The sequence below is a fragment of the Diadema setosum genome, chromosome 21 (genome assembly GCF_964275005.1).
Source record: "Diadema setosum chromosome 21, eeDiaSeto1, whole genome shotgun sequence".
Lineage (NCBI taxonomy): Eukaryota > Metazoa > Echinodermata > Echinoidea > Diadematoida > Diadematidae > Diadema > Diadema setosum.
In genome coordinates, this window is record NC_092705.1 from 11,376,061 (window position 1) to 11,391,072 (window position 15,012).

At 36.3% G+C, this 15,012-nt stretch overlaps 1 protein-coding gene across 1 annotated transcript in view; it reads left to right on the top strand.

The window, feature by feature from the left end:
* LOC140244964 (phospholipid-transporting ATPase IF-like) overlaps window positions 1-15,012 on the top strand; it is a 100,547-nt gene that overhangs the window by 42,253 nt on the left and 43,282 nt on the right. The window contains exons 5-11 of the mRNA XM_072324572.1: window positions 4,594-4,701; window positions 5,852-5,980; window positions 7,731-7,885; window positions 8,775-8,839; window positions 10,506-10,587; window positions 11,520-11,670; window positions 13,641-13,722. Coding sequence (XP_072180673.1) covers window positions 4,594-4,701; window positions 5,852-5,980; window positions 7,731-7,885; window positions 8,775-8,839; window positions 10,506-10,587; window positions 11,520-11,670; window positions 13,641-13,722 — 772 coding nt within the window. The remainder of the gene's footprint in view (window positions 1-4,593; window positions 4,702-5,851; window positions 5,981-7,730; window positions 7,886-8,774; window positions 8,840-10,505; window positions 10,588-11,519; window positions 11,671-13,640; window positions 13,723-15,012) is intronic.

Consider the following 15,012-nt stretch of genomic DNA (forward strand, 5'->3'; position numbering starts at 1 on the left):
TCAGTAGTTCAAGTGCAAGGTAAGTCTACATTGACTAGAAGGCGACACCTCCAGGTAGTGTGTTGTGGGGCGATAGCTTTACGAGGTGAAATTGCGACATTGTAATTGGCAGTTCCAAGGATGGCTGCATTCTCCCCCCCCCCCCCCTACAGCCCAAAGGAAAGTTCCATGTTTTTCTTGAAAGGGACTATGCTTCAGATCAAAATTATGCATGTCGACTTGTATTGATTCATAATACCCCGATCATCACTAATGTGGCAAAAACATGATGTCATAGATCTGGTGTATAATGATATTTTGTCACCTGAGAACCAGAAGAGCGCTATTGTGTTCTAAGATTTGAGCATAAATAAACACCCTAACAACTGATTATCATGACATAAAAAGTTCATTTAGTCAAAAGTGAATAGATATATAGGCCTAAGCAATATTCCAAATATAGGATGAAATAGCGCCCTTGTGGTTTGAATTTTTAATATTTTACTGAAAATGAACATAATTTAAAATTGTCACCGTAATGTAGAGGAGATGGAGGTCTGCAGTATGATACCAATAACTCCATACCCAAAAAAGTTGCGATAAAGCCCTCCTGGTTCTCAGCCCACAATTCTACTATTTTTCTTCAGATTACTGGAAACCAGCTCTGCTGATCAGGGTGTTCCACCCCATGATGTAGAAATGAATTCAATTCAATTCAATTCAGTTCAATTCAATTCAGTTCTATTCAATAACTTGGATATGCCCACAAAAAACCTTCCAGACCAACATTGTACCAGTGACATCATTTTTCAATCATCGCTAAAGTGCTAAATATGATTGACAAATAAAATTAGAATGCACCTTCCCCTATATCGAGTTTAGCTTGCATTATATTTCCCTGTATAAAATGTCTTCTGTTAATCACATTTAATAGTACAACATGCATACTTTGCAAACATACAGGTACATGTAGGTCCTTTAATAATTTATTTTAAATGCATGATCCACTTGGCAACATCACCCTTGTGGATAGCAAATGAAAAGTTAGTTGAAAGGGATGTGTATGGTCCTGGGGTGGTATTCTGTAAGCGCGATCCTTATCTCGATCCTAGGAGCGCGCGTAGGACAGAAAATAGGATACCCTTAGGACAGGCAAAATCGGTATTCTGTAAGCCTGTCCTAAGCCTATCCTAGGACAGTCATTTATGAATAATGAATATTAATGAGGAAAGACAGGACACACCCGACGCAGTATCTATAAGCCAATCATCTGGCTAATTGTACGCAATGCGCGCCCAAGATCTACATTGCTCAAACACGCGCTTCACGCAGCTCTACTGTGCGAGGAGTTAAAAATGTATTGTCAGTCTAATGTTACAGTTAAGAATACAATTTTGATTATCAAAGCTTTAGCACGCACTTAGCCCACCATAATAAATGTAACCTTACGAGTTCCATTAATTTGCTTTCAAAGTTTTTGCAGAAATTAGCTCGCTCAAATTTTGAACTTTTGGAGGATGTTGGGGTAAACTGGGATATCATCACTGCATGCCAAACTTCGCCCTTAATTCAAAGTTATTGTAAAATATATAAGATTTTCTTAAATAAATATAAAAAATAATAATAGATGCACACTACACACACGCACACACACACATGTGCTCACAATATTCTATGATCGATATGCTTGTAATAATAATGTCTTGCCTATTGTTACTGTTTGTCCCACTTAAACCAAACCAATGTTCCACTTCTCCCAGGAAAAACAAACAAACAATGATAACACAAATACGACACTTATAGAAATATAGCGTAGCAACCCGTTATGTGGCTAGCAACAAAAGTCTTTGGGTATTGTTGTTGCGTTACTAGTACTTTACATGGTCGGCGGAACCGTGGGGGCCGTGGGGGCTCAGGCCCCCACACTTTTTGTGCACCATACAAAGAAATACATAAGGTGTCATCATTTTGGGCCCCCACAATTTTTTTTAACCCGGAAGTACGTAAGTGGCACTTATAGAAATAGATAAAGATCTTGAAGTGTGAGCGCGGTAAGGTTATGTTTTTCCACTGTAGACCATTTTTTTTTTATTCGCTTGTCAGCTGAAGAAACCCAGAAATGGAAAGGGAGAGAGGAGCTGAGGACCTTTTTTTTTTTCTTTTTTTTTCTTTTTTTTTTCTTTTTTTTTCTTTTTTTTTCTTGTTAGCTCATGAAACCCGGAAGTAGGCCCCCACGCTTTTAAAGACGTTCCACCGGCTCTGCTTCATTTTTCACGCGACCTAAAAGCGCACTGCGTACGTTTCTTTTTCTTTGGTTACTAGATCTTCATAGCAACCACTTCGAGGGTCACGTAATGTGGGCGGCGAAGGTAGGCTACTTGCACTGCGTCCGCATGACGTTCGGGCCGACGTTGAGCATAATAATAATGATAACAATAATGACAATAAAAATAATAATAATAATGATAATAATGATAATATCTACAATGATAATAATAATTATTATTATCATTATTACATTATTAATAATAGTTATAATAATAGCTTTTGTTGTTATTGTATACATAATGTACTTTTGATTTATTTTGTGCCGATTTTAATGACGTGTGAATTGAATTGAAAATGGCGAACAATAAACAAATAAACACATACCAGCTAGATAAAGAATACAATTGTTTCGAACACTATAGACTGCAGTTTTAGAATCCTCAGTATGAGAGGAACAGATAACTCTGTTAGACGATCCATGTAATGCTTGTTCATGAACACACAAAATAAGAGACAGTAGGTCGTCAGTAGGCCTATATACGCAATAGCCCGGCATAAAGCGCCAGAGAAAGATTGCCTAGAGGCTATCCTTATTTTTGCTCCTAAACTTGATCCTACTTGTGCTTACAGAATACCACTTATCTTAAGATCTCATTAACATCTAATTACATCTAATTAACATATCAAGTTACGCCCCTATCCTAAACTGGGAGAGAATTAAGGATCGCTGACGTCACTATCCTATTTCTCCTCCTACGCACGGTGTTACAGAATACCAATTGTGTATTTAGGAGCGAGAGCTGTCCTAGGATCCGTACAGAATACCACCCCTGTTTTGTGGGCTTTACATGTATATTACAGGAGTCTTACAATGCCAAAATAAAGCAAACATCTGTATAATTTTAATCCTCACAGCTTGTGTAACCAGTAGTAGTTAAAGGGATGGTACAGTATTGGTGGAGATGAGAATTGGGCTTTTAACTTTTTGAGAGATACCAAGAAAACACGTATGATATAGTACAGAGCATACCATTTTAAAAGAGGAATTCAAAGTTTATTTGATGAAAATCGGGTTTGGAATGACTGAAACATCCAAAAACAAAGTAAAACCATGGAGCTAAAACAAAGCGATCGTAATAAAGCGTGGGTCCCACACTTTATTAGAATTGCCTTGTTTTGGATATCTCGGCCATTTCAAAATCAATTTTCATCAAATAAACGTTGAATTCCTCATATAATTACATGCTCTTTCATATTTCATAAGAGGTTTCTCATTATCTCACCAAAAAATGTTAGAAACCTGAAATTAGGTCTCAACCAAAACTATACGATCCCTTTAAAGTAGATAGTGCTATATAATTAAAAGGGAGATAAGAACCCAGTAATGTTTACGGTATTTTTGATAGGGCCCCACAGGAGCTAGTTACAGTTTATAGTTGATGACACTGGAGGATTTTGAATCAGATAGGGATGTGATCTAAAGCTTTTAATTGACAATTATCGAGCCAATCCCAGGTTTTGTTGATATGAAAACAACAACCGCAGTAACGGCAGAATAAACAGGTTGAATGCAACAAGTGCTTTAAAGCCATACATGCACCTGTAACATGTTGTGTACATTACATTTCGAAGTCAAATAATGACCATGATATCCATTACCAGGTATATTAACTATCAATTGAGTGGGTTTTAAAATGTAGAAGTGGCCACTGCTTACTTTTTGTACCCCTTTTATGATGATCTTGTGTGATTCCATGGTAATTTTGATTAGAAACGTGCATGTTAATGTGATAGATATTACCTGCCACTCTTTGAGTAGCAGGGGACTGTTTCAGTGAGCTCTAAAATAATTCTGACTTCAATTCAACTAATCTTAGGGACAATTTTAGGGATCGGTCAGTCCTCAGAAGTAAGGAATTGTTTCAGTAAGGCATTTTGAGATCAATATCTTGCACCCACCTTGTCACATTCTAGAATACATCTTGAATGTTTTTATCCTTCCAAACTAGATCTGGGCGTTATTTCATAAAACCTGTTATGAATAACAAATTAGGATAGTTGTTACAAGGTACTGAAATCCTTTCATCTGATTAGCTGAGAGCAAATTTATCATAGAAGTGTGGCAGTTGTTACTGACGACAAGTTTTATGAAACGGGACCCAGATCTGAAACTTTACCAACTTTGGGTTCATTGTTGGGCTAGATATAGTTCCCGTGTTAGTGAAACGGGGCCCGGGTAATATATGTTCTGCTTTTCTGGAAAATAATAGTGAAACTTTCCTAGATGCAATCAATCAAACCTACTTTACCAATATCACCCATCATCTCTGTTGGTATCATTTGCAGGGCTACGAAGACTGGTTACGACACAAGGCAGACAACGAGGTGAACAAGCGGGCGACAATCGTCGTACGTGATGGCGTGCCAGAGAAAGTGAAATCGCGGGATGTCATGGTAAGTGAGCTGCGATGAACTTGTCTGCCTACCAGCTCCTTTTTTATGTGTTGTCAATTTTTATGTGTTTATTGATATTTAATTCCCCGTGTGCATTATGCCGTTACACCACAAAGAAAGATGATGGTAGAGGCACATTAAAGGTTTGCATGTTACATCCTGTGTCAGTATGAATTGGGATGTGTCATATCTTCAATATTCAATGGACATTAATCCGAGAAGAGCTTTCTAAAGAAAATGGAACGTAATTCTTAATGTGTCATGAAAAATTAGTTCAAGGCATGCCAACTCCAGTTACACCATGAAAAATATGATGGTATTAAAATGCATGTTTAGGATGGGTTTATATGTTACAGTACATATGTGTATATTACATTCTATATATGTTAATATGGAGATCAATCCCAGAAGAGTTTCCTATAGAGAATATGAATTTGATATTTAATATTGGTGACACAATACAGGTATTTGCTCCTGTGACAATTTATCCAGTCTTATTTTCTCTTAGGATTTACGGTTAGGGTTAGAGTTGTGATAGGGTCTTAGGTTTAGTTTTATGTGAGGATTTGGACTAGAGTTAGAGTTATAACTTAATTATCATGTAAGACGATTTGTAAAACTTATACACTCCAAATGAGCTGGGTTTGAATTTATGTTATAATTTTTGTAATAATTTTAATAATTTATGTAATCATTTTCTTATAACTTTCTTACATGCAATCTTCAATTGTTCATGAATGACATTTTATCTGAAGGCAGTCTTTCTTTGCATCAGATATACTGTACATGCGAGAGTTAAGAGTGTAATCTAATTTCAGATATTTTTGCTTTGCCTAAATCCACTTTTCATACCGAATTCAAATGCGTGGAAAAATTCACTGTTAATTCAATTTACATGTTCCCCCATAAGTTTCAGACCTCTCCATCCTACAAGTACTCCCATACTCCTGTTTGCACTAAACTTGTCACTGTTTTACTGTACAGCATCTTGAGGACAACCCCCCCCCCTGAAAATTAGTAAAATGGAGTGACTTTCTCTTATTTTGATGATGAATGCTACAGTACATACATATCCTCACATATACATATGTGTATATTTCTAGTGGGTGTATTTTGTTTTTTCTTTGCCCTCAATGATAACTGTCATCAGGTTGGTGATATCGTGAAGGTAAACAATAATGATGAGATACCCTGTGATATGATGCTACTGTCGTCAGTGCGGGAAGATGGCGACTGCCACGTGACCACGGCCAATCTCGACGGAGAAACTAACCTGAAGGTCAGTGTTGTAGCTCATTCTAGCTTGGAAGGCGTGGCCTTGGTGTCAGCCCTCCTCCCATCACTTCACTGTGGTCTGATGCTTATTTGATAGTGTATCTAAGTTAATCTCCAGTATGCAAGTGGTATTCTATCCTTGAGAGTGCTGATTATTGCATATTTCAACCCTTCCATTGTAAAAATCCTTCATGAAGATTTAAGAATGCATTACTTCTTCATTCTGAGCTGTGAAAGAGCCAAATTAGTTGAGTTAATGTGTACTTCCAGCCCACTTTCATATGGATTTTGATATCAAAAATTGATTCAAATCAGGTGGTCATAATGGTAATTGAAGGTTTGACAGAATAGGAAATTATCAGTCCTGGGAAGAAGGTAGAAAGCTCTGCATGATTGGTTGTCATGACAACCAGTCTTTGTATAGGAGTTGCTGGGTTTTAATAGCCTTGTCGCATTTTTGTGCAAGGGTACGGGGATGAATCAACCACTTGGTGTGCTCACTTTGCACGTTGTGTAAGTCGTGGATCTACAAGTAGCTGGTTATAAAAAGCCATTGTGTCTGTCTACTTTAGCTTGACATCGATGATTTTGCATCTACTTTGAGAGATATCTACTTTGAGAGATATTATACCTCTTTTGGTTCGTTGCCAGGTGACAAGTGCAAGTCATTAAATGGTATCACCTAGGACATACCATGCCCCCAACAAAAGAACACAGAGCACAGTGAAAGACCCAAGAGCGTGAGGATTCATGGGTGGTTTGATTCATTCGGGGTACATTGGCGCTATGAATAGGGCCAGTCAACGAATACATGCAATCAAAGCGTACGATCATTGATAATGGTTGACTCCCAGTTGGGATTCTTGGGTTGTGTGTGCTTCCATAAAGATCAGTGATAAAGCTGTACACAGTCAAATACAGTTGGACCTCGATTATCCGGCCTCCTTTTATCCGGAAATCTCTATTATCCAGACGCGTTCACACAGTGAATGACTTTTTTTTTTCATCCAGAAATTGAGAAAAAACAGTGACTTTCATGGATCTATTTCACTAATTTCATAAGATGTGCATGATAGGTTTCTCAATATCTAATGAGGTAAAACATGTATGATTTTCACATAAAGATATACTTTATTTTTGTGAAGAAGGGACTACAATTGTGCGCAGGCTAGCATAGATTACACCACCGTTGCGGGGTACGCTACCTGCCTAGCTGCCAGTGCACTGGGATGGCAGCTTGAACGGCAGCTATATACATTAACATTGTGTCTCCCATATCCGGCCAATTCGCTTATCTGGATGAGCGCCGGTCCCGACATGGCCGGATAATCGAGGTCGAACTGTATGGGGATTCTCGAATGCAGTGTATATATATCCGAGCTTGGCCAGCCTGCCCACTTCATGATATCCCCACGCTACCAAGGCCCTGTTTCATAAAGCTGTTTGTAAAGTTACGAACCACTTACAAGCGACTGGTGATCAGTTCTTGTGCCGAATTAGGGAAATTCTGATAAGTATAGCACATCAGAACTGATCACCAGTCGCTCATAAGCCGTTCTTAACTTTACGAACAGCTCTATGAAACAGGGCACAGGTCTTTTATGGCTGATTATTTGTAGCTATGTCAGCAAAGTCGCACAATTACTTTTATCTATCCCATGTGCAATGAATGGTCAAGATGCCTTTAATGTTCAATAGTCACTTTGTGTATTGAGTAGAAACTGCATTTTTACCCTGTACATTTTCTTCTGCAGATATTTCGCTCACTGCCTGACACAGCCATCTTGCAGAACGAGGAAAGTCTGAACGCTCTGTCAGCCAAGATAGAATGCCAGCAGCCAATCACAGACCTCTACCGGTTTGTGGGAAGGATAACTTTCTACCAACATACCAATGTGCCTGTTACAAAGTAAGCATTTGAGAGAATTCTACACTTGCCAGTAAATCAGAATTTGCACCCATCTATGGAGGTTGTAAATAATCAAAGAAAAAATAATGAAAAAAACTGACATAGTCTTTTTCCAAACAGGAGGTACATTGTACACATACATAAGCTTGTACGTTGGACTTTTGGGGCTTAATTCACACCAGGTTTGTTAGACGATGCATGGAAAGATCACTTAATGAAGACAAATACATGGACTTATTGACTATTAAACAACAAACACCATTTTCATAAGTATTAAAAAGACTGAGAATTGGTAATGGGTTTGGAGAAATATCAGTGCAGAGGGTAGTGTACAGACTTCTTTACCCTGTGGTCAGTGTACTAGTGACCTCTTCACTTCACCTCCTCTCACAGGGCATGGATCTACTGAATCAACATACAATGTATTGTAGCAGCTTAGACAATGAGGCCTCAGTGTATATGTCAACACATACAGTGACACCCAATTTGACCTAGATTAAAAATAGGTCGTTATCAGACCTACAATATCTATACAATGGTATTGTGCCGGGTCAAGGTTTATGAATCTATTTACAGTCACATGTCTAAGTGAATTTCAGTGATAGGACAGAAATTGCTTTGTAATGACTGAAAGCATATTGAATCAAAGCCTCTTTGGAGAATTTCTCGAAAAGTTTTGAACTAAAAATTAGGTCATAATTTCTGCTCATGTGGATAGGAGTTTGACGTATACCTCAGAAGACGACTAGTCAAATTCACAAGGCTTGACCTACATAGTGTATGCTGTGAAATGTGAAATTTCTGATTAATGCCTCAGACATTGCCTTTGTACTTGCCTTTGTTTCATCTTTCTCTGAGATCACTTAACATTTCTTTCTTTGCTCAACAGGCCTTTAACTGCAGAAAATGTTTTACTACGTGGTTGCCGCCTTAAAAATACAGAATATGTGTATGGTAAGTATGTGTATGTGTCTAGGGAATGAATAGGAATCTGGAATCTTTTTTTATGTCTTATATGTCTTATAGTAAATATTGATGATAAGTATTTCTTTTTTTCGTAGCTTTTGTGAATGCTTCCTGATAACTGTCAAAACCTCTGTTGAAAGTTGTCAGCTAAAACATATAGACATGAAGCTCAAGGATAGTGTTTGTATGCAAGAAAGAAAGTATTCTGGCAGAGCTCCCTTTTTCTTTTCTTTTCATTGTGGTTGAATAATGAATATTCTCACGCTTTTTAATCCTATGATATGCTAGCTAATCCTTATGAATTTGAAAACTTAGTAATGACAGTATGCGACAGTGCATCACAAATCCAACCAAGTTGCATTGGCCGATATTATGAATATGAAGACTCCAGATAGGTGAAATTGATTAATGTAGTCAATCTTTAGTTGTTGTTTTTTTGTAGGGTTTTTTTGGGGGAAAAATTGTATTTTTGCAGTTTTCCTACAATAATTTTTTTTTTTCAACAGAATGTGTTGGAAGTCCCTCTCCTTCCTTAACAACCCTTTGCACACACTGCACGTTTAACTCGCATAACTTTTGAAAGGATGATGCCACTGCTTGTAAAGTTAGTACTAGTCATGAATAGAAAGTGCTATTAAACAGAGTTTGCAAAATTTCAGCCAAATGTGATAATCCCTTCACTGTGGTTGCTATGGAGTTTTACATCCTGTTTTTTTTTAACCCATTCAGTGCAGAGGGCACAGCATGGTGAGATTTTATAAACGCTTAAATTGACCCTAAATTTCAAAGCCTCTTTTCTCAGGAAACACATTTCCAGAGTGTTTACTTTCTTTCCATTATTTACATAGGTTGAGAAAACCCATTTGTATTGAGTTATAAATCATTTTTTAAGCGTAGGGTCTGCTATTTCAAATTTACACTTTACGAGAAATCCATTTGTGGCATCTTTTGGGTGTTTCGGTGATGTTGTGTCACATTTATGCTCAAGAGTGCCAACACTGAGCTGGATATGTACCACCAATCAAATCACATGTCTTTCCTTTCCTTGAAAAAAAAAATAATGCTGTGCCAACAGTTTGATTGCCAAAATGTGTGTTTTTTTTTCTTTTTCCAGAGATTTTCAAAATCTTGACCAAACCCTACAGGCAGATGTCTCATGACATCCTGTGTTTTCTCATGATAATCAATAAGAAAAAACCCCTGAGTGTTGAGGACAAACACATGATACAGATCCTTTTTAACTATACAAATAATAACAAATCATGAGATTACCAGCTTCGAGCAAGAGTTACAAATACATTTACACACTGTGTGTGTTTTTATTTATTTATTTATTTATTCATTTATTTATTTATTTGTTTATTTATTTATTTATTTGTTTGTTTGTTTGTTTGTTTATTTATTTATTTATTTATTTATTAATTTGTTTATCTATCTATCTATCTATCTGTCTATCTAAATTTATTCATTTATTTATTCATGTATTTATATATCTTTTTTTTTTTTTCCTGGATGTCTTGTTTGTGTACCTCTGTAAGGATCTGTATTTAGTAGCTTGAGTGAGGACAGCAGTACTGTGACAATGTTACAAGTTGGGATGGGATTTCTCACTTGGATTTCATGTATGTATTTGTTTGTTTGTATTTTTCAACAGGTTGTGCTGTGTACACAGGCGAAGAAACCAAAATGGCCTTAAACTCAAAGACAAAGGGACAAAAGTTTTCCTGCATAGAAACGTAAATATTTCACCCTCAAACATGTCTGTTCATATTAGTGAATTACAAATACCGAAAATAGGTAGTAAAGATGATCTTTCTCTAATACTTGCCTCCTCTACTCTCCTTTATGTAATCTATAGTATCATGGTACATTGTATTTACTACATGTAAAATTAATTCTTATCTCTACCCTAATGTTTAGCGATCAAATATATGAAAATGAGGAAGAAATAGATACCATACTGATAATAGGATTGTGTATGATGATAATAAACATGATTAAAACAGTATTCATTGCCTGTTGTTAATCATAAATTCCATTTAATTTATTTACCTAGAGCTGATTCTAGGTAGTCCTGTATGCAATTCATGTTTTTTTTCATCCATTGTAATGTCATTGTTCAAAGATGTAGATTTTGATCTTGAAGCAAACTATACTCCTTTAAATTCTCTGCATTATCTTATATTTTGTTTCAGGTACAGTTGTATCTTCCAATTACAGTTAAATATCTGGGGGAAAAAAAAAAGTTGTTAATCTACATTTTATTCCACAAAATATGATGCTTGCTTATTTATTCCTAAAGCAATTTTCTCCAATATTTCCACACGGAGAGATGGATTACTTTGTATGAATTATATAATTTTGTAAGCAGAAGTATACTTGTGAATGGATTCATTAATACATATTTATAAGTAATTATGTTAATACGTGATATATGTTGAACCTATTTCTTCATATTACAGAGAAACAGGTTCAGTGACTTTTCACTTTTGTCCACCTCAGCTAATTATATAAAGAATAACTAATAAATTGATGGAATCTCGATTCGGTAGCTATACTTATATTATTTCAAGCTAGCAAAATTTGCAGTGCATCCATGTACTGCATGTACATGTGTATATGATACATTTCTTTTTTCTTTCCATTCTTTCCATTCCTTCCTTTGCAGAATTATGAACTACTATCTTCTCTTCATGTTAGCAGTACTAGTTTTTCAGATTTCTCTCTGTACGGGTCTTAAGTACTACTACAACGTAAGGCCTTACGTTCCACACTCATGGTACTTCTATGAAGTAGCAAAGGCGGACTATAATGTCACGGTAGGTCCTTTGTACAATCATTCTTTCTCTTGAAGTTCATGGAATTTGTGTTACGTGCAAAGCGACAATCAAATTTCGCGATGAGGGACAATGTTGGTATTACTTTACATGTAGCTTTGTTCTTCTTCGAGTGGTAGTTTAGTTGTAGTTGTTGTCACACGCACGTAATCAATCAAGACAAAGGATTTTTACAGGTGTCATACTTTATAGGGATCAGAATATCTCCCATGAGCCATTTCCCCTCACTCTGTTTCATTCCCTATCATTTATTACATTCCTTTAGAAGGTCTGCATTCCGTGAAAACTGGAGGTTTGAAAAAAAACAAAAAAACACAACAAATGCAAATATTGCATGTGAAATATGCTATGCATAACATCAAGACAAACCCCTAACACTATAACACAGGTATTGAGATGTGTAGACTTACGCCTACCTTTCTCACTGTATGCAATGCCGATGCAATGCAATATTTCGTTGGATGGCACACAAACACTTGCATTTAACTACTGTATACGCTGTTATTTTCGCGAGGGTTTAATTTTCGCGAATTTCGCGAATCACACAACACGTGAAAATGTCTCCATGCGCCCTGTTAATAGTGCATTAATGTAAGCGTCGGCGTCAATTCGCGAAACAACATCTCGCGAAAATGTCTATGACCTCGTCATTCGCGAAAATATCTGTACGCGAAAATAACAGCGTGTACAGTAATCGTTATTTCCAGGTGTTGCATTTTAGAAAGGAATACTTTTGAGTCATCAAAAGTTCATGCAAATTAAGTGAATGAAAAATGAGCAAAGAGAATGCGATTCTATTGGATTTTGTCAAGTTTATGTAAGCTTCTGACCATACAAACATTGAGAATCAAGGAGTCTTTAGAATGAACACTGAATAGGGCTTTCCATAGCTCAGTCCGGTGTTGCATTTGAGAAAGGAATACTTTTGAGTCATCAAAAGTTCATGCAAATTAAGTGAATGAAAAATGAGCAAAGAGAATGCGATTCTATTGGGATTTTGTCAAGTTTATGTAAGCTTCTGACCATACAGACATTGAGAATTAAGGAGTTCCTACAATGAACACTGTAATAGGGCTTTCCATAGCTCAGTTGGTAAGAGCGCCGGTCTAGCAATCCGGAGGTCTCTGGTTCAAGTCCTGAATGGAATCCCGTTTTACTTGCTTCTTTTCACTCAAATTATTTATCTTTCTGGTCATTTTCCCTTTGTTTTGCATTTGTTAAAGGGTGTGTACAGTTGTGGTCGAGGTGAAGATTTAGCTTTTAACGTTTTGTGAGATATTCAGAAACCACTCTATGAGATGTCAAAGAGCATGCAGTTCTAAGGGGTATCAAAAGTTTATTCGATGAAAATCGGTTTTGAAATGGCTGAGATATCCAAAAACAAAGTGAAACAAAGAGATACTAATAAAGTTGGGGCATGTCGCCTTTTATTATTAGCACTTTTTTTTATATCTCAGCCATTTGAAAACCAATTTTCATCAAATAAACGTTGAATCCTTCTTAAAATTACATGCTCTTGCATATTTCATAAGAGGCTTTTCATTATCTCACTTGGGAATCTTCAAAACATGAATCCCTACCTCAACCAGTACTGTACAGTCCCTTTAAGAATTAAATGAGTTATAATTTTAGGCTCTGTAGAGGATCTACAGATTTCTTCAAGAAACCCAGCAGAGAGAGTCTTAGGAAGAACTGTGATGGCAGCTTCATGTAAATGATGTTCAACAAATGTCCCAAACTTTAACCCGTTGAGGATAAGTCCCGAGTATACTCGGGCAGGGGTCTATGGAAAAAAAAAAATGCGTGTTGTGGCAAAATCAGCCCGTCCTCAATGGGTTAACAAGATCAAGATAACATTGTGATGTAGAGTGAACAGTCATCACCAAACTTAATCAGGATATGTATGAATTGTACTGACATTTTTCTCTCACTTTTCTTTTCTTTGATTGCAGTTCCTGCAAGTGATGGAGGATTTTCTGTCTTTCCTTGTCCTCTACAACTACATCATTCCAATCTCATTATATGTCACCATTGGTAAGCAGAAGTTATGCAAGCAATCACAACAGTGCTTGCCAATTTGTTGGTGTTGTTGTGTGTGTATTTCCGTATTCAGATGTGTAGTTTTTCATTTTGTATAGCCATATCTTTGGAAGATATGAAGTCAGCGTGTACATTGAGTAGCTTTATGACATGTTACAGTTTAGCTCATTTCAAACTGTTTTTTTTTTTTTTGGTTTAATTAAGAATTGATCTGTTAACTCTTACTAGTATTGTTTATTGTTTCTGAAAATTGTCCAGCAATTGTTCTGCAATAGAATAGCAAAGACGTCAAGCATAATTTAATCTTTGATGTGTAATAGTACGCCATAATGCCCACCCAAAAGTCACAAGTTGGTACCAGTATTCTACTAGGCCAGAAATGTATGTTTTGGGTAAGCAAGGTCCTTCATTAATTTATGGTATTTTCTGAAAGAACAACCCTATTTCTAAAGCTTGACATCACAAAATAGTGAAGAAGATCTGTTCTCTACATTGTGTGTAAATCATATTTGAAGGTTTAATCGTTTTCCTCAATTTTCTACCCACGTTGTGCTTGAAAGTATGCATAACACTTTAACGAAACATAGCAAAGCAGGCATTTGTGGCATTGATGCTTTTCAGTGATCATGAATAGAATATTTTAAACCTTTTGTGTATGCCAGATTGTAAGATAATCTTTTAACCCTATTTTGACTGGGCTATTTGAGACCAAGTTATTACTGGCGGGGGGGGGGGGTCAATTTGACCCCCCCCCTTCAGATCTCGGCCACCAATCACGCGATCGCCACAAAATTTTGCCTGAAGATAGAGCCGGATGTCATCTACAAGTCTATATGGTCATACTATAGAAAAATATTGGCTTTCTATTTTTAATAAATTAATTATGCAAATTTATGCATGAAATCATATTTTCACCTATAACTCCATTAAAAAGACTGAAGGATTGCTAAATTTTTGTGTCAGAGTTCCTCACGACACATCAAACACCTTTGTTGTAAAAAAAATAGCACAATCAAAACCAATTTCTTTTGTTTTTTATTGTTCTGTCAATTTCTTATGTATTTTACTGTTTTTTTTTTACCTTTTGTTTTCTATTTTTTTTTTGCCAAAATTTGTTGCAGGCACTTTTTCAAGCTTATCTTCATTAGAATTGATTAATTTCAATGGTTAAAAGTTGAAATAATCTAATTTATATCAATTAAACCCAAAAAACAGAATTTGCATTGGATTTGCACACGATATCATGAATTTGAGCTGTTTTCGCGTTGACATGCATATGCAAAA